Below are 27,244 nucleotides of genomic sequence, written 5' to 3' on the forward strand. Positions count from 1 at the left end.
CTACAAATACTCATTCAAATGAGAAGCATACCATATAGGTTGATAAACCTTTAAAGCACTAATTATATCATATTTCTAAATAATGCATAAGGACATTTTAGTTTGATTTAAAAGGATAAGGCATAGACACAATGAATTTTGAAAGATCTGATTGTAAAAAGTCAAAAATACCAAGTCTAAAATGTACTCATTCCTTGTATTACAAAAAATAAGCTCCTGGTGGGTTGTTTGGATGTTAGAACTCTTTTTCCCATAGAAGTAACATTATAAAATTCAGTTAAAATCCCAAGCCAACCCATAACATAAGACAAAATTAATAGCAGCCCAGAATCCCAAACCCACTTAATACCCTGGAGCCTCAGCCCAAGATTCTACTAAGCTAATGAGCCTCCTGGGAAATGTAAAGAATATAAAGATGGCGCTTGTGGAAACCCCACTGCCTCTCCCCACTCCTAGGGAAAGGCGAGGAAGGAGGGATTTAGCAAGAATTGCGCCAGAAGCAGAAACCTACCACAGGGATAGCTCAGTTAAGACAAGGCAGGAAGGGACAAACTTCATGATACTGGACTTCCAGACATGTTGTTTTGTTAAGGCTGGAGTCCTTATGTTACCAACTTCTTGGGAAGTTTTTCTTAAGTACTATGTAATTTAGGGTTATACACCAACAGAGCCAAAATGAATGAAATGCAGAATGAGCCACCACGATCTGCAGCACTCTGAACGTTCAGCTTCAGAATCTGCTCAGTATAACTGAAACGCGCGGTAGTGTCTTGGTAGACTTTTTCATGATAAAGCCTTTAACATCAAACCTGTAGAGTAGATGGGTTACCCGGACCTCAGAAGGCTCCCTTTAAATAACGTGCTGTGGTTTGTTAACATTGCTCTACCTATATTCTCTTGGTTTTGTGCAGAACACAAACAAAAAATAAAAAAATTAAAAGATGTAGCCACTACATTTTAGGCACTCATGATCAATAAGATAATACAAACATGAATAATCATAAAGCACAATTTGGCAACAAAACATAGAATAAGTACAAATTGTTATAGAATTCCAAAGGAGAAATAGGAAAAAAAAATGGAGATTTACAAAATACTTTCCGGCTCCATTGCTACCTTTAAAATGCTATCCAAAAGGTAGTTACATAGGCATATACACACATGAAAATTAAGGAAAAAGCACCTATTTATCTTACCAGCCTCATTTTAAGTGGTCCCTGCATGAAGAAAGAACTGCGGCGCTCTGAACAGTTCAGGTTCAGAATCCGCTCAGAATCTTCATGAAGAAGCACCTGACACAGGTCTGGAGATGGGGAACCACCTTATAATGTAGCAAAGAAGAAGAAAGGAATTTGGGGTTGAGGAAATAGTGTAAAGAAGACTCAGAGTCAGGGAAGTATATGAAATGTCAGAGAAAAATATGTTTTTCAATTTGTTTATTCCTAGATTATGAATAAGGCATCAGAGAGAGCTTAGAAAATACTAGTTCAGGATACATGGTGAAGGATCTTCAGTGTCAATCGGTGAACGCAATACTTAACTCAGCAACTGAAAGCTCTTCAAGGCTCCTGAGCAAACCACACTGTAGGACATGTTTGTACTAAAGTGGTTTATTACTAGCTTGCGAAGGAAGATAGGAGACAGCATCGGTTTTTTGACTATTACACAAGTTGAGACAAGAGGCCATTAGGGTCTGTAGTAGAAGGAATAGCATTCGAAAAACCAAAGAGATACAGGAGATGCTCCCAGATTTAGCAATAGATTAGATCTCAGGGAAGTGTTGCTGAGGAGGAGTCAAACATGCTTTTGACACTTTGATTCTGGAGGGAAGAAAAAAAAATAATAATGATACACTGAAACCAGAAAAAAGCATCATAGGTTAATGAAGAATTTAGGTGGTAGCCCAGAGGTCTGTGGGCTGCTCTCCTAACCCACCTGCACTTAACTGGTGCCTCAGGTTATCCTACTCTCCTGACTTTCTCAGTAAAAGACACTGAATGATATTCTGAGTGAACTGGATATTTAAACCTAAAGTCCTGTAATCAGCTACTCCCACTAGCTGAGTTGTGCTTATTAGATGATGTTTGTCCCCAAGTACTGTCTGCTGGTTGTACTTTAGTTATAAAAGTTAATTATTTTATTTGGACCAATAAAAATACAAATGTAAAAAGATATATGGGTATATATATATATATATATATATATATATATATATATTCAAAACTTAGTTGAACCGTTAGGAAAGTTTTGAAAAGTGTAAATAAAAATAACTTCAGATGGCGATGGCTAAGATAATCTTTAATGATGGGTAGTAAAACTCTTAAAACTAAGGATTCTGTGTTCAGATCACTTGATAAGCAATCCTTCTCCACTCTAAAGGAATCTAAATTAAAAACCACTGTGTTCATCTCAATCAAAAACATTATGAACATGACTATTCAAGAGAGACAACCCTCTCCAATCAACAAATTTATCCTTCAAGAAAAGGACTTAGCTCTATATCAAATGATTGGCAAAGAAATGTAAGCTTAAATAAAATGTTCACATAAAATGGTAAGGACTCCTAGCTCCAACAATGAAGTAATAAGTACTGGACTTAGTAGTGGACAAAATACACCAAAAAATAAAAAAAAAAAAAAACTGGTTTCAGATACTGAGTAACTGAAAACAAGCCTCTGATCCTTAAAAGAAAAGAAACTCATGAAGTATGAGCCCCATATTTCTGTCTGACAGCACTTTTCAAGCCATTGCACAGGTAACTAAAACCGAAATAGAGAACATTGGCTTCACACAATAGAAGATCTGTAACATTTCCCCTACTCTATTATCACATAGGTTTGGCTTCAAGGTGCCAACAGTATCTTAATAATATATTAAGATGTTTATTTATTTATTTATTTATTTTGGCCACACCTGCTACATATGAAAGTTCGCCAGCCAGGGATGGAATCTCAGCTGCAGCTGTAACCTACACCACTGCTACGGCAATGCCAGATCCTTAACCCACTTCACGAGGCTGGAAATCAAACGCACACCTCTACAGCAACCTGAGCTGTTGCTATCAGATCCTTAACCCACTGCACCACAGCAGGAACTCCTATGAACACTTTTTTTTTAAGAAAATAAAATGTTTGGAGTTCCCATCATGGCAGCACGGCAACGAATCCGACTAGAACCATGAGGTTTCGGGTTCAATCCCTGGCCCCAGTCAGTGGGTTAAGGATCTGGCATTGTGGAGAGCTGTCGTGTAGGTCGCAGACACAGCTCAGATCTGCATTGCTGCAGCTGTGGTGTAAGCTGGCAGCTGTTGTTCTGATTAGACCCCTAGCCTTGGGAACCTCCATATGCCTCGGGTACGGCCCTAAAAAGCAAAAAAAAAAAAAAAAAAAAGAAAAAGGAAAAGAAAATGTTTTACTATTCAATGGCTACAGCCAATGAACTTGTGCCTACTAGCATGGGTCCTGCTTGGTAAAACATCAGCTAGGTCAGCTTAATTTTAAACTTGTATGAAACTAAAAAATGAGATTAGACATTAAGGTGTAAAAGCTGAGCTTCACTTTTTTAATAATAATTACTGAGGTTTAAAATGATACCACTTTTCCCTCTTTGGATTCACTAAATTATACATAGTGCCTCCTCAAATTATCCATCCAATAAGGATACATTCTCTCTTTCAGGAGATGTTTTTGTACAATCTGTGCAATATCTGAGATCTTAATATTAACAGTTGATGATTATTAGTCCCATTATTTGGCTTCTATCAATGGCCACATTCTCATTACACCCTGCCTAGGCAAATAGTGACCTTTATCCAGGGATGCAATCATAGCAGGTGCATCTTCTGAAATGAGACAGTCTTGACTGATGTTTTCAACCCACTATTTACCCATAAAAACCTCTCAAGTCAGGAACCAGGGGAGAACAAATAAGCCCTCAGAAACCACTCACCAGGTGCTGAGTCTACTCTAGGTTGGAATTTTCAAGTGTTTGACTGAAATTTACTTTCTGGTCTACGCTTTATATTTGCTGAGCAATCAAATTTACGAAATGATTTGTAGGGTTTTTCACAAATATACCACACGTTTGTGATATGAGTACAAATCACTTTACAGTAAATGACAAGCAGCTCCATAAAATAAAGCAAAATAAACAGAAAGAAAATTGCTTTTAACACTACAACTAATGGAATGAGTGTTCCTGAACCACCCCTTTTTCTTTCATTGTTACTAACAGTAACAAGACAATAATATCAATGTTTCCCTAAAAGTCTTAGTTAATAAGCTACGACTTTATATAACATTATATATATAACATTATATACATATAACATTATATATATAGTGTTTCAAATATGTAAAAATGAAAAATATAAATAATAGAACAAATTATATACCACTCATCACATGCATTTTTCTTAAATGGAAGAAAGAAGCCCTCAAGAAAAAGAGCTGCCAGGTAAAGGTATAGTAGGTTGAACTTTTGAATGTATGCAGAGGCTAAAGAGGGGTGAAATGGAAGCTTACACACTTGAGCTAGGTGAAGTTTATATCCTTTCCAGACATGTCTACACACACACACAAATATTCTTAAGTACTGAAAAATCTGAATAATTATAACTAATTCATAAACAGTAAAACTAAATATTGCTTTCCTGTGAGCTAAAAAAAGCCATCAAATCAACAGAGAAGTTGTATTTTAGAAAACTATTATTTAATTATTGATATAGCTAGCAAAATTCTGATTGTTCTGGAGGCATTAAAATTCTATTTATACTAAAAATACTTCTAGTATTTTTTCCAATTAGCTGAGGTCTGTTTTTGGTGGAGGGTATAACTGACACACATTAAAAGGCAGAGATTTTAAGTGTGCACTTCAGTTTGCTTTTTTTTAAGATTTTTTATTTTTTCCATTATAGCTGATTTTCAATGTTCTGTCAACTTTCTGACAGTTTTGATGGATGTATACCCCTATGTAGCTATATCCCAACCAAAATTTGGAACATTTCCATCAGCCCAGTATATCTTACAGCGTCTTCCTCCAGTCAGTTGCTCCCTGGAACTCAATTGTCCAGTGTAACTGTTTTTAACCATCCTCTGCCTGATTTTGCCAGAAAGAGAATCTAAAAAATTAGACGCATGTTTCACTACATGCAGTAACTCTCTCCTTCTCCTAGAACTCATGAGGAATAAAGCTCCAGTACATACACTAAGAAGATATTTCTGACTATAAAAGAATAACTTTGCAAAATTTTATGTCAGAGTTAGCATTTAACTCATGGTACTGATGGATCAAGTCACTCAGAGTTAACTTAGCGGTGTCACCGATATCGATCAAAAATTCCTCGATGCCATTGTATGTATAATTCAAGTTTAAATAAAACACAACATAGGCTTAATATTTTAAAATATATTTTTCAAAGGCACTTTCTCTTAAGCAACATAGGAGTCACTTGTATTTTTAACCTAAAATAGCCCACACTAGATTTTATTTATGACTATGATTTTTAAAACTTAAAATACTCTGAATACTATGGTCTTACTTTTGAATGAATTAATAGTTTTTTAATAATAGGGAAAAACAAAATTATGTAACTTGAATCTGATGATTCAACATCAAATCTGACTTTTTTTTGCTTCCATATGAATAACAAAACTGATTGTTTCTATATTCTGCCCTAAGGGCCAAAAAAACCTCTTATTTAACAAAGCCTAATAAACTGTTTTTCTAACCAAAACAATGATAAATTGTGACTTCCAGCACTACATTTTTATATCTATATATTTCTGCTTCCCACAAAAGAGAGTTTTAAAAGAAAATTAGCCAAAATTTCTCAAGGCATTTTTAAAATATTATTATAATAAAGATTAATGTTGTCGTAAAGCAAAGCTACACACACACAGCAGACAGAGAATAAAGGTAAGTCTTTCGGCTTCACCTGAAACAACCACTTTGAAACAAACATCCTAATAACTCTCCTATAGAAATGTTTAAGATACGGTAGGAGTATTGAAAAACTCAAAAGGAACGAAACAGTAATGGGAAACAGAATTCACTGGATGTAAATCTGACTTAAATGAGCAACAAAAAAGAAGTCGCATAAGCTTCTAGGAAGTCAGAGGACCTAAAAGGAACAATTTGAAAAATATGAAAAACATGCGAAGAAGTATATTCTAAAAGTTGACTATAAACAGACTAAATAATTAGTCATTTCATTTTGTTACACAATTTTCACCCTAAAACAGGCTTTAGTTACAAAGAAAGTGTTTTCTTGTCTCCTTAACAACACACATTATTACAGTGAATATGTTCCACCTACTTAAAAAGAAATTTTTAAAATAAACAACCATGGAGAAGTCTGACTAACTCAAGAGATTTTAGAGAACTATAACATAATTGTTTACATACACACACAAATTGATACTGGTCAATGTATCTCCAAAACAGAATAATCTATTTTTGAAAGGTGAGGAAGTAATAAATCCAAGTCTTTCAAGAGTTTCAGAAACAAAAGGCATGACAAATGAGAATGAAAACTGGAAAGAACAAAGGCGTTGAGGGGCTATGGGAAATTTTTGTTTGTTTTATATAAAGAAGACATGGACGTGCTTGTGGACTAAGCAGAGAAGGTAGAGACCAAGATAAGAAGTTAAAGATATAAATGATGAATTCCCCCGTTGTGGCTCAGCGGTAATAAACCCAACTAGTATCCATGAGGATGCAGGTTTGATTCCTGGCCTTGCTCAGTGGGTTAAGGATCTGGTGTTGCCGTGAACCGTGTTGCAGGTTGCAGACGTGGCTCAGATCCTGTGTTGCTGTGGCTGTGGCGCAGGCCAGCAGCCGCAGCTCTGATTTGACCCCTAGCCTGGGAACCTCCATACGCTGCACGTGTGGCCCTAAAAGGCAAAACAACAACAACAAAAACAAAAAACAAACAAAAAGATATAAGTGACGATGAAGGAACTGTGGGAAAGACTGATAAAGGCAAAGGAGAGAAAAGCTGAAAAAAATTTTAAAATAAAACCTTTTTTCTATTTTCAATAAAAATAGATATTTTTCAGAGCATACATTTTAATAGTGATGAAATTAGTTTGGCACTAAAAAACCTATTTCCACAAGAGGCTTAGTCTTGGAACAAGTGAAAATAAGTACTTTGGTTATTTTTACTCATTTAGAGGGACCACAATAATTACAAATAATTATTGTAAACTTTTATGAAATTTTCTCTCAAATCACTGGTCTTCCACAAAGCTAGATGGGTCAAACCATTAATTTTTAAATGCCAACATAGTACCAATACCAAGCACAAACTTCTTTTTTAAATAACTGAGTATCTACAGCTTCATCCACATTTTGCTTAGCAAAAACTATGTCAATTCCTCAATTTCTGCACTCATTCAATAGTTGAGACCCTACTGTCTGGCATGCACTTGATAGGGCATTACAAAGCTTAATGCCTGTGGGGTATATCCTGTGGGCAATGAGACCCTTCAGGGGAACTCGATCAGGGCAGTGACATGATTCCAACTGTAGTTGAAAGAAACACTGGATGCAGGGAGATGATTTAGGAACTCATACAATATACCTCCTGGAGACAGATGTCTCAGAGACAGTCACTATAAAGATGAAGAAGGCATTACTTTTTTTTTTTTTTTGGTCTCTTTTTAGGGCTACACTCATGGCATATAGAGGTTCCCAGGCTAGGGGTCGAATCGGAGCTGCAGTTACCACTCTACACCACAGCCACAGCAACACCAGATCTGAGCCATGTCTGCGACCTATACCACAGCTCAGGTTAACACCGGATCCTTAACCCACTGAACAAGGCCAGGTATTGAACCCATGTCCTCACGGATCCTACTCAGGTTCGTTAACTGCTGAGCCATGACGGGAACTCCAAAGAAGGTATTTCTAACCCAGACTCAGCAACTCTTGGTCACAAACAAATATGAGCAAGAAAGAACATGAGTTTGAGCAAGAAAGAGAAGGCATCGAATGTAGCTAAAATTCTATTCATATCTCCAGCTTTTCTATATTTTTACATATATATATACACAAAAACACATATGTATTCATATATGTATATATACATGAATGCTGTTCACCAATGAGAAGAGTTAGGCTGCCATTTCTGAAGTACAACAGTATGACAGAGAAAAAGCCAAATTATGGATTCAATAAACAAAAGACAGTTCCGTCACCAAGTTGCCTAACTGTGATGCTAGGGAAGTTCTTACCCTCTATTCCCTTCAGCATACATTTTTGATTGCACACACCTCACTGAGTTACAGGTAGTAGTGACATGTCTATCTCCCCTATTGAGCTGGAATTCCTCACTCAGCTTTGTCAGCCCAGCCCCTCAGGTAACATCCTCCACAGCCTGGCCTCCCACTTAATTCCTTATTATCTCTTACAGAGACCCTTTAATTGTAATCCTTCCACAAAATCACTTTCAACGCATTCATTGTCCCTTTTCTGCCTTTATCACCCTTCTCCATTTCCATATTCACCTTCCATCTTCCTGAGTTTGGTTAAGATCAGAGATGACATTCAATGGGGACAAATCATTGCCACAGAGGCATCAGTTTCTACAGTCAGCCATTCAATCTGCTTATAGGGAAAGTTCTTCAAACCATCAATGACGAAGCCATACCCTTTTGTAAATATTTTTTTCACCACTCCTGCTAGAAGATGCAGTTTTAACACTACCTCCTCTATGCAAACTTTTCTGAGCTCTGTTCTGTTATCCCTCGATAATCACATTCAAAAACCTATTAGACCACATGTGACAGTGCTTCCTACTTGTCTTATGTCCATCTCCCCATCAACACTAAAACTCCTTGAGATTAAGGGCCATGATTTAGCTCTGCACAGTCAGGACTTTGAAAAGAGCCTGATATATACCTGAAACATATACACACAAAAAATGCTGAAATACTATCATGATATTATTATGACATAGCCCTTAGCATTGAAAAGTAGCGGGGGGGGGGGGTGTAGGGAGGTATAAATTAGGCATTTGGGATTAGCAGATACAAACTACTATACACAAAATAAACAAAAAAGATCCTACTGTGTAGCACTGGGATAGTCAATATCCTTTTATAAAACAGAATGGAAAAGAATATGTGTTATATATGTGTAAATGAATCACTTTGCTGTACACCAGAACTAACACAATGTTGTAAATCAACAATACTTCACTTTTTTTTTTTTTGTCTTTTTGCCTTTTTTAGGGCTGCTTCCCATGGCATATGGAGGTTCCCAGGCTAGGGGTCTAATCAGAGCTGTAGCCGCCGGCCTACACCAAAGCCACAGCAACACCAGATCCAAGCCGCTACTGCAACCTACACTGCAGCTCATGGCAACGCCGGATCCTTAACCCATGGAGCAAGGGCAGGGATCGAACCCGCAACCTCATGGTTCCCAGTCGGATTCATTAACCACTGCACCACGACAGGAACTCCAACAATACTTCACTTTTTAAAAGCAAAGCAGCAATACCAACAATGTTCTCTGTAACTCATTTAAGTACTATAATGTTCTCGCAAATGTTTAATTTACTTTAATAATGGGGGAGATACTATTGAGGATTTTGATCAACTCTTAGATTTAGGTACAGAAAGGTTCCAACTAACTCTTAAATCTGTTAGATTCACTCTTGCTAAGGAAACTCCAAAGCCACAGAAGGACAGCTTGGAAAGCCATTTGATTCACTCATTATACATTTACTGAAAACTTCTTCTGTGGTAGCACAATCATAGCATTGTGTCTGTAGAGACACACCATCTTAAATATAAGAAATGGTTGCATAGTACGCAATTACACGTCAATTATATCTGTGGGGGTTTTTTGTTTTTGTTTTTGTTTTTTTTAAAGTAGTAGCTGCAAGTTCAGAGATAAATTCCTTCCGAAATAGTTCCTGAAAAAGGCAAAACCTCTCTAATGTGCGTGTGTGAGACAGGAAAGCAAGTTGATGATGAGAAGTAATGAGGGTCCTAAACAAACACCAACAGATGAGTCAGGGCTTCCTGGACTGGAAGGAAAGTCCCACGTCAAGATAGCAAAGGGCCTGAGAGAAGAATCACAAACCTTACTGTTTATTGATATATTACTACTTCATCAGTATAGTAACAGTAATTTTGTGGTCATGAATTTACTGACAGTTTTTCAGGTTACCATTCTAAAGAGAGATGAGATTAGTAATCCACGGAGAAAGCTAATAATATCCCTCTGACAACCCAGCCAGGAGACACGGGAGTCTCATCAGGAAAATTCAGGAAGAGGTGGGGACTGCATTCCATGATGCCTTAGTGTGTAGCTTGGGAGTTCACTCTCTCTAAAAAACCCAATTTTGAGGCAAAATATCTCTAGCTATTTATAAAGCTAATAAGTCTAGCTTTCTAGCTTTTCCCTCACCACACCACTACCGAGAACAATGAAACCCCTGTAACTAGAAAACTCTCATCCTCTGCCTTCAGATTCTCTTCAATAAAGCCAGTAATCCAGCTACCACGCTTGAAGCAGAATGTATTAGAGGCATCTTTTTTGATGCATAATAGTTGATTTATTGAAGAAAATTTTGTATTTTTTAAAAAAGGGTATCATTTTAAAACCACACGTTTAAAACAATGGGTTCAAGCATAACTATAAACCAAGATACTTCGACATGAAATAATTTAAACTATTTTCCCATCAAAGGAGCTCTCATCTAAAAGTACTGCTTGGCAGAGTTCCTGCTGTGGTGCAGGGGAAATGAATCCGACTAGTATCCATGAGGACATGGGTTTGATCCCTGGCCTCACTCAGTGGGTTAAGGATCCGGTGTTGCCGTGAGCTGTGTGTATGTCACAGACAAGGCTTGGATCTGGCATTGCTGTGGCTGTGCTGTGGCACAGGCCAGCGGCTGTAGCTCCTATTCAACCCCTAGCCTGAGAACATACATATACGGCCCTAAAAAGCAAAAAAACTAAAAATAAAAGCACTGATTGGCTATACATGTTTTTAATGATTTTTGGAAAAAATATCAAGATATTTAGTCTTAACCATAGAAATACAGTAGTAACACAGTTCCCACTAGACTGTGTTATTCCTCTCTGAGAGGTTTTTTGGGTTTTACTTATTTGTTCGCAATGGTTAAAGAGGCTCATCTGAACTGGCGATAGCCACCACCCATGTACTGGCAAACGACCTTGTTTTCTTTTCAGGTGTTTAATCATCTTAGTTCAGTGAAGGGGGAAAGTTGTTTATAATGTTGTGACTTGTGCTCACTGTCCGATTAATAGATTTTGTCATTTAACCTCCTTACCTTCCTTCTCTGCTGCCCCACCCTGTAAACATATTTACTTATTAGATCTGGAATACATTTGTGTTTTTCTTTCCCTCTCTTTGGTTCTTTTCCATTTTGTTCTTTTCCACATTCTTTACTTACTAAATACTGTGATATTACAATCTTAGGAAGAACAGTACCAAGAAACACATATTCTACCTGCTGAAAATAAAACTCCATAAAGAATTTGAAAGTGGCAGAAAATTTTGTACCCGCCAAAGCCTCGGGTTCCCCAGGTATATCTTGCCTAAGAAAGTTACCTGCCCAATCTCTAATAAAGTATACAACTTACTTGCTAAAATTGAAAGGAAGTACTTATAGAAAGAACTTTCGAGGTAAAACTATTAAAAGTATGAGTACATTTAAAAAAAAAAAAAAAGAAGTTGCCGTTGTAGTGCAGTGGTTAACGAATCCGACTAGGAACCATGAGGTTTCGGGTTTGGCCCCTGCCCTTGCTCAGTGGGTTAACGATCCGCCGTTGCCATGAGCTGTGGTGTAGGTTGCAGACTCGGCTCGGATCCCGAGTTGCTGTGGCTCTGGCATAGGCCGGTGGCTACAGCTCGGATTTGACCCCTAGCCTGGGAACCTCCATATGCCACAGGAGCGGCCCCAGAAAAGCCAAAAAGACAAAAAATAATGAAATACAATAAAATAAAACATTTAAAAAAATTAAAAGAAAAAAAAAGGCTCTCTTTGCAGCAACATGGATGGACCTAGAGATTATCATGTTGTAATGCAGGGGAAATGAATCCAACTAGTATCCATGAGGACACAGGTTCGATCCCTGGCCTCGTTCAGTGGGTAAAGGATCGGGCATTGCCATGAGCTGTGGTATAGATCGCAGATGCAGCTTGGATCCCGAGTCCCTGTGGCTGTGGTGTAGGCCAGCAACTAAAGCTCCGATTCGACCCCTATCCTGGGACCTTCATATGCCACACACACGGCCCTTAAAAAACAATTTTTTTTTTTTACTTTCTAAAAAAAAAAATCATTACACGAAAGCAACAAAGAGGGGACTGACTCAAAGCATGGAGTCCACAGCTGCAGCCCAGGCCCACAGAAGCTTCACATCATGCAGGGGAGACAGAGAAGCTCTGAAACATTCATCAGACTGCTCTCAACTCATCACTAGACTGATGGGCCTGGGCCAGATACTCTACGAATTCTCTCTGAAGGGTGACAACCATGCCTGGAGGCCAGCAACAAGCATGATCTGACAGAGAAAAGCGTGAAGGGCAGGCCTCTTTGCTAACATCCCCTTCTTCCTCAAACCTAATTCCTAAACAGTGCCAGTTTCACCGGAGGCCCCCTCAAACTGCTTAGTCACTTGAGACCGTCACTGCGGTGAAAAGATGAGTCACCCCATTCCACTTTTATGTAACTGACTTTATGACCCAACGTAGGATTTCATATTTACTGACATCAAATTCAGATCATCTCAAAGGTGTGTGAAGGAATTTATCTGTAGGGAAATGCATCAAAGAAACTTCTCAAGACTCTCTAAGGTTTGCTGATTCAATCACAATGGCTCTTCTAATCTGAGGTGTAGAATGAGAAAACGGCCTTTCAGCTGAAAGCTTCAGATGGTAATTGGGAGCACTGCGACCCTGACTGAAAAAATAAATATCCTACAAACATTTACTATCAGACATTATAAATTTGTTAGTCACTTAGGCATTATCCTGGCTCTTTCTTCACTTGACACGAATAGTTACACAAGCAGAGTCTTATTTTTAACCTTTCACGTATAAGTATTTAACAATTAACGACATTGATACTAAAATGGCTAGGAAAAAAACCTGGCAGACTTATAAAAGGATTATCTATCTATGTATTTGAAAGCCTTTTGATCAAATATAAAAATACGTACAAAAGACGTCTAACCCTCCAATACAGACTGCCATGTAATTAATATTTCAGAATAATGGCTCGTTCTACTATCATGAGAAAAATTAACACACAAACCAACCAAAAAAAGCACAAGATTCCTTGAGCCCAATCATCTGCCTTCCAGAAGCGTGCTGTGCTCTTGGCTAGAAAGTACACAATTCAGGCCAGACTGTACTTTCAGAAACACTTCCCCTTTTAGCTGTTGATGTATCATAGATATCAGAATAGCACTGAACCCTGAAATAATCTGCTGAGGTCATGGATTTGCAGGCGAGAAGGTAGGCTCCTCCCACGGTGCTCGTGACTAAGGCTATCTGTGGGGAAACAGGCTCTTCGTTGCTTAGGAAATCGCTGGCTCTTGGCTGTTTGTTTCCCACTCTCCTTGAAGCTGTAACCTTCTCTCTGCTTGAGATGTCATCATTCACCTTCAGAGTCAGGGCATATCTAGCTCCATGGAAAAAAGGTTTTTATTTGAAACACCTTTCAGAGAGTCTTACCAAGTGAAGGAAGAGTGGGAGTGATAGCTAAGGGACTAACAGAAAAATATAATATTCACACACGCCAAGAGTCTCTCTGGCCATTTTTTAAATTTTTTTTTCATACCACAGAATTTTATCAGGATGTTTGGTCTTTCCAAATTACTAAGGTAACACACGTTCATTCTAACAAAGCAAATAATTCAGAGCTGTATAAAGTTCCATCATCTACCCCCTTCTTACTCCAACCCTCAGATAATCTGTTTTATGACCCAGAGATAATCCATTTTAAAACCTGATGTTTTAGGGAATTCCCATCGTGACGCAGTGGAAACAAATCCGAATAGGAACCATGAGGTCTTGCATTCGCGTTCGATCCCTGGCCTCGCTCAGCGGGTTAAGGATCCAGCGTTGCCAACGCAGCTCGGATCTGACGTTGCTGTGGCTCTGGCGTAGGCCCGCAGCAACAGCTCCGATTGGACCCCTAGCCAGGGAACCTCCGTGTGCCTCGGGTGCAGCCCTAAAAAGACAAAAGACACACACGCACACAAAACCTGATGTTTTATTAATATGTCCATACAGTCTTTCCCAAAAATATACATACACAGTAACCCCTGTTTTGTAGTACAACCCATTACAAATCTAGCATAATCTTACACTGTTCTGGTATTCACTTCTTAACTTAGTATTATTATCATGGACATCTTTCCAAGCCAATATACACAGGTACACTACATAGTTTTGAATGGCTGCACCATATTTCATGGTATAAACACAAAATAATTTCTACAGCATTCCCTTACTGATGAATAATCAGTCTGTACCAACTGTTCACTAAAACAATGTTATACGCATACACATTTCTCCATATATTTGTTGTGGTTTTTGTTTCCCATCTGTAGAACAGATGGGCATGATACGTCAAAGAACATCGACATTCTTACTTTTTAAAAAATGTTGTCCAATTACTCTCCCAAAAGACAGAGCCAACAGTATTACTGAAGTTGAGGTAAAAGACACACACTAAGAGTTAGTGATACCAACCTTCTAAATACTGTCAAGCTAGTAGGTAAAAAACAATAACATTTTGTAATTTGCATTTCGGGGGGGGCAGTTTAAATATTCAACTGTTATTTCCGATGTAGTGCTTATTAAAAGTTATCTCGGAGTTCCCGTCGTGGCGCAGTGGTTAACAAATCCGACTAGCAACTATGAGGTTGCGGGTTCAATCCCTGGCCTTGCTCAGTGGGTTAAGGATCTGGCATTGCCGTGAGCTGTGGTGTAGGTTGCAGACGCGGCTCGGATCCCGCGTTGCTGTGGCTCTGGTGTAGGCCGGTGGCTACAGCTCCGATTCGACCCCTAGCCTGGGAACCTCCATATGCCTCGGGAGCGGCCCAAGAAATAGCAACAGCAACAACAACAAAAAAGAAAAAAAAATAATAAAAATAAAAGTTATCTCACCACTTGTTAAGAGACAAGGAATTCTTTTTCTATATTACTTTTTAAAATCCTGAAGGGCACAAATCTTGCATACTTTGTAAATGCCCATAACACCATAAATATTGACTTATCGAGGAGATTTAACACTGCAGTTCTATTTGATGAGTTAAATTGTGGATATTACCAGAGTTAAACTACAAGACCCCAATTTTTAATCATCTGAACTAAATGTCAATCTTAACATTCAAGAGGTTTTGCCAACTCTCCGCCCTAGCTATCAGAGTCAAGTTAAAACATTAACAACCAAGACAGCAATGAAAATCAATACAGACTATCACTGAAGGGCAAGATGAAAATGACAATGGGGCCCCTTTGAATTGAAGGATAGGCCGGCTGCCTGGGGATGGTAAGAGTTAAGACCTGAGTATCAAAAAAGAACCAGGTGTGTAGATCAGGGAGAAGAAGGTACTAAGAGGTCGTGGTCAAAGAATAGAAAGGACAAGGTGTCTAAAAAATTAGTGACTGTAGAAGAGAATAGCAGTACAGTAGGTCAGAATATAATGTTTCAGAATGAAAAGGATTTGAGGATAGGAGGCAGGCATCAAGAATCTTGTGCACACATGGGAAGTATGTACTAGCCCTATTAAACATCCAAGTGTATGAGAAAAAGCAACCCAAGAGGTGAGTCCAGGGTCCAGGAAGGGGCCAAGGCCAAAGATAAGGATTTAGGAGACACTAGCATAAATAAGATTCAATAAGATCACCTAGAAGTATAAAAAGTCAAAGAATGTCTGTAGAGAGACATAAATTCCAGTTAAGCACCATATGTTCTTAGAGGTATTACACCATGATTTAAAGATAGGATTCTGAAAATTAGATATATCTAAGGTTTTAATACGCATTATTTTAACAAACCTTATACTGAGTTACTTAGAAGGCAAAAAAAGTATATTAAAATGCCCATAACAGCCCCTCAAGCATTTTTGTGAGGTCAGATATTCATGGGGGAGGTGGCGGCATTGTAAGCGAGTCGTGTTTGGCACATGGAGCAGCGGAAACAAATCTGACTAGCACCCACGAGGATGCAGGTTTGATCCCTGGCCTCGCTTGGTGGGTCGGGGATCCAGGGTTGCCGTGAGGGGTGATGTAGGTCACAGACGCGGCTTGGAACTGGCGTTGCTGTGGCTGTGGCATAGGGTTGCAGCTACAGCTCCGATTCGACTCCTAGCCTTGGAACTTTCATATGCCGCAGGTACGGCCCTAAAATAAAAAAGTAAAAAAGAAGTGAGTCATGTTTAAGATATATAGATATAAAACATTCTGGCTTCATGAGTAAATACAGTTAACCATCTGTCACAAAGCCTTAGCTGATGCACATATCCTATTGGGTAATAAAAGAAATTTGTAAAAAAGATTTCTTGTGTCAAACAGTAACTTAAAATCACACTTGAGAATTCTGACTCCCATGTCCTTGAGGATGAGCGCCTCCTTAAACTTTACATCCCAGGTGCTTCCCTTGCCCCACCCTAGTCTCAACCCAGTGGACCCCATTTAATTAGTCTAAAAACTTGAGTGTCACTTCATTTATTCAAATGATTAAAATAATGAATGTGCATATACCATCTAAAATAAAACGTCCAATTTAAGGTTTGAAGAAAATCTGAAAATTTACAAATACCATGACCTAACACAATTGAAAGTAAATAGACCTCAACTAATCTGAATCTCTTAATTTATCTTACATCATGTAATTGGCTCTTGGAGGATCACTTTTGAAAATTAAGAAGTTCAACACTGTAGATGATAAAAATCCAATGTACATTTAATTTGCCAACCTCTTTACAAGTCTGCTTCCTCTTTCTGGCAATAAAAGTAACAGAAAGAGTGACTTTAGAGTGAAATTGAAACAAATCCACCCAAAAAAACCATTCAGAGGTCAGTTCTGTTTTGAAGCTATTAAGTCTATACTAGGGATTTTCCAAGTAACTAGTTGAAACTATTTAAAATACTTGATGGCTTGGAAAAAAGTATTTGTATGTTAAATACAGGTTGAATGTCTTGCTCCCTGAATAAGCAAATTGGGCAGATAATCTATTTCCATGACTGGTTAAATGTATTATTTATAATAATATATGGGTTACTATTTATAATGTATTATTTATAATAACAGATATATTATAAATATAGAATGTATAAAGTCTTGATTAAATCCCAAGTAATCAATATAGAAGCCTTCATTAGCAATGAATTCATTCTAAAAGAAAATATAATAAACTGAATAAATACAGCAGTAAAGGAAACATAGGAATAAAACGCTATGGGCTCAAGAGAAATGCACTTTGCTCAGGAACAAAACCAGATAACTTTTAAAGATCATTCATATTCCTCAGGTTCTGACTGGCTTATTCGCATAATCAGCTGTTTACAGAAAATTTGGCTTTCAATAACAACTAAAAAGATCTTGTTTTAAAGTTAGGAAAAACAACTGTGCTAATTAAAAAAATTAAATATTTTCATTCCCACAATACTGTAGTTAAAATCAATGTTTCCATATCATTTTAAATTAACTAAGTAAACCTCATGGCCTAAAAAATTTCAAATTCCTGTCTTATATGTGGCAATGAAATCAGGATAAATAAAAACAGCAAAGTCTATACTTTTCATGAACAACTGAACAAAAGCTTGAAAAGAGAGAGAATTAAGTTCTGTATATTTATTCAACCGTAGAAGAAACAGCTAGCACATTTTTAATGCCAGACATGTAGCTATCTCATCATTCAATATGGGCTAGATAAATAAATAAAACAAAAAGAAATGCAACAAAGATTAAAGAAATATACTCGTTAGAAAGTAAAACAACAATCAAGGTAACAGAATTCACACGGAATTCAAGAGGCATGAGAGGCCATGGACAAAAAAAAAAGCCTGTAAGGACAGAGGAAGAAGAGTGACAACCAAATCAGAAGTGCACCTGTAACTGAGACAATGTCATCATTATTAAATTAGGAGTTTGAAAAAAAAAAAAAGTCTTACTTACCTGAGGGAGGAATGCACACAATACATAAAGCAAATAAGAGCAAAAGAGAACTTGGCTTCCATTTCCAATGACAGCTCCACATTCGCCCTGAAGGAAACATCCTGCCAAGGAAGAAAGCAAGAGTCAGGACACTCAGCAGTCAGTAAAGCCCTGGGACAATCAAAGCTGTAAGTCCCCAGCAGGGACTGGAAAAGAGGAACCTTTTTCAGTCTTGCTTTCAAATGAAAAATGAAACGTTTAAGATGATAAACTAATCACCTCCTTTAGGCTAATCAGGCCAAAGGAAAAAAATTCATGCATTTTATCTGCCACTTGGTGGCACCTTCCTTATCAGAGAATTATATAACAGATGATTTGTGTGTGAAGATGGGGAAGTATTCAAATAATTCAAGAAGAAAATCATTTATTAAAAAATAAACCATTTTACCTTCAACCTTCAGCATCACCGGTCCCATGCCCATCTGAGTAGCAAAGGGATGTTTTTATCAACCACTTCTATAATCTCCCAGAAATCTGTTTTAGGGAAATGTTTTCACTTTATAACATCTGCGCTTTACAAATGGAAATATTTAAAATAAAGTGCCCAAGTTTTCTTCTTTCCCCTAAAATTAAGTACTGTAGCACTAACATTCTAAAAAGATTGATTTCTTTATATATAATTAATCTTTTAATTATATAGATTATATAATAATCTATTATTAGTACACACCAAGTATTACAGAAACTAGTAAGTGACACTAGATGGAGGGGTGGTGTTTTGACAACTCTCAAGTAATTCTCTGTACAATGGTTTTATCTTTAAACTTAAAATTATACTTCATGATTTAGATGGGACCACCCATAGTATCTTGGCTTACACCAGTGGTATGATATCTTTCATTGACTCAGCCCTATCAAAAGAGGCAAACCAGTGAAGGGGGCAGCATGTGTAACAGTCAGTCACCAAAAGGGACCATAAAGGAACTGGTGAGCAGAAGAATCATGAGGCAGGAGGACAGGTAAGTGGCAGTAAGAAATCTCCAGATCTTAAAAGCCCCAAAGGGAGTTTCTTTGGTTATAAATAATAATTGAGAGTCATTTTACCTCTAAAAAGAGGAGCCACTAATAAGACACTTTAGGATCACAGTAATACCAGAGCAACTAATAAGATACTTTAGGATACTCCTTTGCCTGAAGAGGGTATTACTAGAATTAAACATATAGTTCTAAACAAAAAACCAGAAAGTGGTAAGAGAAATACTTGAAAAAGCAAAAGAGACATCAGACTGATTCCTGCACTTGCCTCGAGGCTGCATTTTCCATCTATCTTTACTGTTCGAGACCACTTCACAGCAAAGAGAACAAGCTCAAGAGTTAGACAGACCCGGCTATGTTCGCTGCTTATAAACTATGCAACCCTTGGGAAATTGACTTGTGCCTCCTAGTTTTCACCTATAAAATAGGAACAGCAATAGATTTTAGTCCATATAGTTGTTGGATGATTAAATCAAATCATGTCTTCTAAAAAAGGTGCCCAACAAAAACTAGCTATTTTTATTGTTACTATTATCCTGAGCTTTCTTTTTTGGCCACGCCCACAGCATGCAAAAGTTCCCCAACCAGGGATTAGACTGGGCGCCACAGCTACAACCTGAGCCACAGCAGTGACAACGCCAGATCCTTAACCCACTGAGCCACTAGAGGACTCCCATCCCGAGCTTTCTAATGTAAGTGTGGCTATTCCCTCAACAGGGAAATCAAAAGAAAGGACTTAAGTAAGACCACTGTTATAAGCCAACACCAATCTATTGACCTTGTGGCTACTTCTGGGATCATCTTGGAACAGAAATGAAATGGATTATTCATGTATGCCATGAATACAGAAATTTCAAATAGTATCTGAAATATTCATCACATGTTTTTATATTCAGTAAACTAAAAGTTCCATCATGCAGCTCCTAGTGGAAATTGTACACAAGGAAAATGCTACAATCTAAAGAGCATTTTTTTTAATAGAAGGTAAATTTTCAAATACATCCATCCAAAATATTTGATATTAAAAGTAGGGTTACTGCTTACAAAAAAACCAAGATGTTACAGTGAGTCCTAATAATATAATAATAATGAGTGTGAACTCTGCAATAGCACAGAGTTATATTCTGGTGTCTTTATTTACTGTGTGGTTTGAAGGGGAAGTCCTTCAGCTCTGAGCCAATTTTCTCTTCTGTAAATAGAATATTATCCACCAAAAAGAACTAGATGTAACACTGAATGGAAATTAGGGCTTTAAAAAAAAGTAGCCGCTAAACTTTTGGAAGAACGGATCCATTTCCCATTGATGCTGAATGAATGAGGTGTTTCCCATTCATGCTGGGGGTGAATGAGTGTGCTTCTGAAATAAAAGTGCAATAACATATTCAAAGAAGTTTAGAGCTGGAAGGAGGAAAGATGAAATCTAACCTCTTCATTTCATAGAGGAGGAAACTGAGGCCCAGAGAAATAAAGGGCCAGGCCAATGTGAAACCTGGCTGCCAGCCTTACAGATACTAACAGAAGAAAGCATCAGCCCTGAACTCCTAGCTTCTTAAGCTCTGTGGCATATGATATCCACATGTGAACAGTGGCCCCCTCTTATGTTCCTGTGCTCTCTAAACAACACTCAGGAATTACATTTGCTAGTTTAACAACATTCAATACTATTGATAACATGTGTTCATGCAACTTTCTTTTGCTATAAAAGGTTCTGACATTTAGAGATTCCATGTTCAGCTCTGAAGCTGTTTTACGAAAGCTGCCTGCAATCCTAGCAGACAAGAGCTGCAAATGACAAACAAGGGCTTAATGCACTCTGGTTTTCAGAATGCCATCATTCTATAGAAAAGGAACCCAAGGCAGGGCAAGCACTTGCGACCAAAGTAAACCATATGACAGGGCCAACTTTCATCCACTTTACTGTTTACTGAAGAACAGAAACAAATAAATTAAGAATAGAACAGAGGAAGGAAGGCACTATGTGTCTTCTCAGGGGATCACTTAGCAAAGACACATCCCTGGGATTTAAACAACTTTCTCAGAATGGAAAATCCTGAACAGGGTTACTAAGGTTCTAAATAGGAACTACAAAAAAAAAAAATAGTACAATCTTGTGTCACTTGGGTTGTGGCGTCAAAGTTCTACTGAAGAAAATAAGAAAAATCTTTTGTAAGTAAAAGAGACTCATAGATTTCTATAACCTGAAAAGAATCTAAAAGTTATGCAATAAAACCTATCATCTCATGGAGTTCCCGTCATGGCGCAGTGGTTAACGAATCCGACTAGGAACCATGAGGTTTCGGGTTCGATCCCTGCCCCTGCTCAGTGGGTTAAGGGTCCAGCGTTGCTGTGAGCTGTGGTGCAGGTTGCAGACACGGCTCGGATCCCGAGTTGCTCTGGCTCTGGCCTAGGCTGGAGGCTACAGCTCCGATTAGAGCCCCAGACTGGGAACCTCCATATGCCGTGAAAGCGGCCCAAGAAATGGCAAAAAGACAAAAAACAAAAACAACAACAACAAAAAAAACTATCATTTCACAGACGAAAAAACTATGATGCTAAACTACTTGCCTAAGATCACATAAGCAGTGGTGGCAGAGCCAAAAGGCCTCCTATGTCAGCTGGCTTCCAACTCAACTGCCCTTTTTAAAAAAAAAAAAAAAATTCATTTTACTGGGTTGAAGGTGACTTACCATATTGTATTAGCTTCAGGTGTACAGCAAAGTGAATCAGCCATACCTGTATATATACATCAATTCCTTTTCAGATTCCTTCCCCAAATAGGCTATCATAGAACAATGAACAGATTTAGAGAAATCTATATGGTAGGTAGGTCCTTGTTACAGATATTCTGTATATGGTAGTGTGTATATGCCAATCCCAACCTCCCAGTCCATCCTTCCCCACAATGTTTCCTTTTTGGTAACCATAAATCTGGCTTCAAAACCTTTGAGTCTATTTCTGTTTTATGGAGGTTCTTTTGTACCATTCTTATTAGATTCCACATATTAGTGATCAACTGTCCTTTCTGAGAACCAAGCTCCCTCTATTGCAAACTCATTCTCCTTTTCAGTGTATACAGGCTACAAGATAAAATATACTTGAATCCTGTGTCAGAAAGTTAAAATTTATAGGAATTGTTTTAAATGTGGCTATGATCCATTATAGAAATCATTTAATTCAAATGCATCACTGAAATACTCTTAAAAACCTGTCTTCCAGCTCTTCACTCCTAATGACTTCTCTCAAAATCACAATTAAAGAGTAATTAGTGAAGAAATTTTGAAATTGGTGGAAAAATTAACATGGTATTAGTTCTCTTAATACCAGCAATAGTCAGAATTAACTTTCTTCTCCATATCCCAACTGTATTTACACGACAGATCTTTTCAGAAAGGGGCAAGAAGAGTGGCACAGAGAATACCGTAATTCTTTCAGAATAAAAAGAATAGTAATTTGGTTTATTCAAGCCTGCTTATAATTATGTATTGTCTTCTGGTTAAAGATCATGTTCCTGAGCCTAAAAAACAAATTAAAAGAGAAGTGCTACTCTATTACTCAATTTAAGCTCCTCTATTAAGTTGGGTTCGCCCCCTACGTCAAAAAGATAGAAAGGTTTATTCCTCAAATCTGCACAAATCTTGACCCTTACTTGTGCTATAATGTGCACAAATGAAATTAAAAGGCAACCCTGAGAAACATACACACACGAAACTGTATGTAAAACTGGGAAAATCTGAAAAAAAAGAGACATGTATACCATCAATATCCTGGTTATGAGACTGTACTCTGGTTCTGCAAACTATCACCACTGGGAGAGACGGGGTAAAGGGTATATGGGATGTATTATTTCTCAAATTGTATGTGAATCAACAAAAACCTCAAGAAAAATTTCAATTAAAAAAGGAAACTCTGAAGCCCAGATGTATGTTAACTTACTTTCAGATGGTTCAGGAAAAAAAAAAAGTGTGTGTGTGTGTGTGTGTGTGTGTCTGTCTGTCTGTCTGTCTGCCTGTCTGTACACAGACAGTAGAGGGGGGAAGAGAAGAGGGAAAATGATAAAACAAATGGGGCAAATATTTACAATAAGTGATTCTGTGTAAAGAGTGTACAGCTGTTCTTTGTATTATTCTTGCAACTTTTCTGTAGGTTTAAAAGTATTTGTATATAAAGTTAAATACACAAAGACACATTTACACTGAAGGGTATCAGTGTTTATCTTATGACACTCATCACTGCTGAGTATTATTGCCTTAATCATTGCCAGCTTGATAAAAGAAATAGTGTCTCATTTGGATTTCCTTTATTTGGATTGGCGTGTTCAAGTCATTTGTATAGTTTTCCATTATAAACAGTTTTCTTGGTGATTTGTGATTCTTTTAACCAATTCTACATTAAATATGTTAAGCCTTGGTCATATTTGCTATACATGTTTTCAATTTAGAAATATTAAAGTTTTCCTTAAAACATTCCAAATAATTCCATCCTGAGTACTGCTCACAAAGGAAGGAAAGATAACACTCAGAACACTCAAGTTTTACTGGCATTTTTAGTTACAACTGAAATGTCCTTCAAATGTGATCTCCCCAGTTACTCAGTGTGCTTCTTAATGATGTCCAATGTAGATCATGGAATAATGTCACCTAACTAGAAATGAAATGGAAAGATAAGGTTTTTACCCAAGCATGCCACACACATTGAACAAAGTCTTTTACTATTTAGTCTGAAGTCGAAATAGTCTCTAGAAACCTTTGATCATCCCATCAGAAATGTAAACTTTGTAAGATATGGGCAGTGAGAAAAATGGTCAGGTCTAAGGAAGTGGTTGTCAGTTTATTTTTAATACATAAACTGATTCTCTTTCAAATCATTATTTCCAGAAATCAGAGTGACGTGTCCAGTTGGGCAGTAAAACTACAAGCTTCTAATATTTCCCATAAGCCAAGAGACAATAGCCTCATTCACCATTCACATTGGAAAAGCACAATGTCATGTAATTTATATAAGCCATAAATGGAACAGTAGCTTCATGCAGCTTGAGACCAATTAATGCAAGTCTTGCTAAATCTATTAAATTTCTTAAGATATGAAAAATATGCAGTCCTTACAACTCCAAAGTATACTTATAAAGTCTGTAATTCCAGAACTTGAGTATAACAATATACAAATACGTTCTATGCACAAGGAGTAGGGCAGAAATATACTTAAATACTTTGTGTACTTGAATCTACTAAAATTAAAATTTAAAAGATAATACAGTTTACGTTCCCTATTTTAACATTTTTCAGCAAGATCGTAGGAATATTTACCTTCAGAAGTTTGATATTACTTCCATATATTCTAACATACTAAAGTCTAAAAAGAGTCTGATCATCTTCAATCATTCTATATGAAGTATAGACAGCAAAATGGAAAATAGAAACAGTTATGATCTGACAAGAAATGGGAAAACATTCAGTCAAAATAGGTCAATAATGAAACTTAAATCAGAGTAGTAAACTCTACATTTTACCTGATAAAATATTCATGGTTTTAGTCTACACTGACATAAGATTTTTTTAATCATATAAAATTCGAATGGACTATATAACAATTTCATAATGAGGAAACTTTTCTATCACTTGTTGATCAGTTTCATATCTTTTACTTTAAAACCTGGTGTTCATCTTTTTTTTATGTATAATGTAGTTTTTTCCCCATAAGATCTAAATTGCCCAGGAAAGCTGAAAGGAAGCAAAACAAATATCTGCTGTTTACTCTACCATATTTTTAGGAAAAACTGAAGTTTAAAACAAACTCACATTCATTCAAAATGTGCTGCCTGTATATGAGAACAAGTCTTATAGGAGACCATTGGCTGTATCCCAAAATAAATTCTTCCAGGTTATACTTTGTTGATTCCATTGGCATAAAGGAAACTTTAAAACTCACAGGTGTGGAATGACTTCACATGCAGTTTAATAAAAATAAGTGGTTCCTTTCTAATTACACTGCTCACTACCAGGAACAGAGCTGCAAAGTGCTAGACTTCTGGGCACTACCCCTTTTTCTATTTTGAAAATGTGTGCTAGCAGGAGGGAGGTAGCTGCTACAAGGAAGGGGAAGAAAGAGCCTGATGGGCACGTCTTTTCCCAGTTATTAAACTGAAAGAGGAAATTTAAATGGAAACAAATAAGATTCCAGAAGTTGGGGGCGAGGGTGAGGGAGTATCAATTTCTATAAACTCTTCTATATTAGTGGAAGGGAGTAAAATGTCTGTCAGGGTGTCTGCCCAAGATTAAACAAAACACCGGAGGGAAAATTACATATTACAAGAAAAAGTAACCTCTGAGTTGGCCACAAAAATAAGCTTGGCCCTTTAGAGCACAACCTTCTTTTTTCCATTCTAGAAGGCCAGGCGGTGTTCGGTGGCCCTTTCGCGGGGTCGCTCTCAGGCGTCTTACCACTTAGATGACAATTTCATAGAAACAAAACCCATTAGGTTTCTCTAAGCGTTTCATCACCATATAGCCCTCACTTCTACTTCTCTACAAGTCGCTTCACGGATCCTACCACGTAAAATAACATCTTTCTTAATTACTTTTTAATCTACAAAGCACATGGAGAACCTTTTCTGCGCGCTTCTATTTTTTTTTTTTAACCATTCAAATAACCCAAAGATCCAAGAATAACTTCTACAGTCAAGGGTGACAATGTGTAAAGTCAACATTTTCTCGGCATACTAGTACCTTCCAAACCCCAGGTGCTGATCCAGAAGAGCGCTTTCTTGGCAGGGCCAGGGCCCTGGATGGAGCAGCCGCGCCTGTGACTCCTTGTTTAATTTGAATCGAAAACGTTTTCCCCATTCTTGAAGCCCTGCCCTTTTTATTATGCTTTACGCCGCCCAAATGTGAGGTTTACCTCGCTGGAAAAACAGCCAGCCGCACACACATGTCACAGCTCCGTCAGGCAACCCCAGTTCACTAATCAGTGCCTCGAGGGGCGAAGTGAAGACAAACCGGTTTATTCTGTCAATGCGGCTGAAGCCCTTATAAAACCCTTTAAAGGAAGTGGGGGAGGGGCACACAGGTAAAGGTGTGAAGGAATTCTGAGCTGAGAAGGGAAACTTACATGTTGGCATTACTCCGCTGAGGTCCCCAGGAGCCGCACGGTCATTCTCCGCCACCTTCCCCGTCTCTGCTGCTCCAAGTTCCCCGATGGAGCCCCTCGGGCGCCCGGGCCGAGCACGGAGGCTGGACCCTCCTTCACGCTCTTTCTGGAGAGTTCATCGGGGCTTCCCGGTAGCGGCTCCTCGCCAGCGCTCCCGACGGCGCAAGGTGGAAGGCCCGCGCTTCCCGAGTTCAAGTGCTGATTAAGGAGGGCAGGAGGCGGGCGGGGCGGCAGGTTCCTCCTCCCAGAGAAGTTGGAGAAAAGTTAGGACGAAAACGTTGAAGAGGTTGGGTCAGCCTCTGAGCTGGTGCTGGGTGTTCCAGGCGCCCCGGGTGCTCCCAGGAGGGTGCGGGTGGGCAGAGGGGACCGATTCGGCAGATCCTCGGCTCCGCCGGCGCGCGGCGGCACGTGGTCACCCCTTTGTGGCTCTCGTGCCCCCGCGGGCTCGCGCTGCTCTCGGGGCAGATCCACCCCGCCCGCGCTTCCGGCGCCGAGGCTCAGCGGGAGCTGGGGGCTCAGGTGCGGCTGCCCCAGCGGCTCGCTGCCTCTGGCCTGGCCCGCGCGGCCCTGGGGCGGTCCCAGCTTCGGCGCTCCGCTGCGGGGGCTGTCCCGCAGGCGCAGCCACCCCACCCAGGATCCCGCCTGGGGGCAGAAGGGAGAAGCCTCGCTGCGGGGCAGAAGAGGCACTCCCGGGACTGCGAGGGGCAACTTGCCGGGACCCGGGGTGGGGTGGGGTGTAGATTGGCGCTGGGCCGGGCCCAGCTGCCAGGCGTGGGAGGGGGCGGGGCAGACCCGGAGGTCACCTGATAGCCTGGCGCCCTGAATCCATGAGGACCTCTCCCCCGCCACCCGCCTCAAGAAACAAGCAGCTTGGAACGGCAGTGGCAATGTGGGCATCTCCCTGCCCGCTTGCCAGCC

General features: G+C 38.8%; 1 protein-coding gene across 5 annotated transcripts in view; it reads right to left on the bottom strand.

Moving 5' to 3' along the window:
- The window catches only part of ADGRG6 (adhesion G protein-coupled receptor G6), a 139,967-nt gene extending 112,897 nt beyond the window's left edge, over positions 1 to 27,070 (bottom strand). For 4 of the 5 annotated variants that reach the window (XM_047770072.1, XM_047770069.1, XM_047770074.1 and 1 more), the window contains exons 1-2: positions 26,288 to 27,070; positions 18,170 to 18,270 (exon numbers count right to left, since the gene is read on the bottom strand). In XM_047770072.1, coding sequence (XP_047626028.1) covers positions 18,170 to 18,270; positions 26,288 to 26,289 — 103 coding nt within the window. In that variant the 5' untranslated portion in view covers positions 26,290 to 27,070. Of the gene's footprint in view, positions 1 to 18,169; positions 18,271 to 25,905; positions 26,252 to 26,287 lie in introns of those variants that run through there. The other variant, XM_047770070.1, reaches the window with a different exon arrangement.
- Between the last annotated feature and the right edge of the window lie 174 nt (positions 27,071 to 27,244).

This window comes from Phacochoerus africanus, chromosome 2, assembly GCF_016906955.1.
Source record: "Phacochoerus africanus isolate WHEZ1 chromosome 2, ROS_Pafr_v1, whole genome shotgun sequence".
NCBI lineage: Eukaryota > Metazoa > Chordata > Mammalia > Artiodactyla > Suidae > Phacochoerus > Phacochoerus africanus.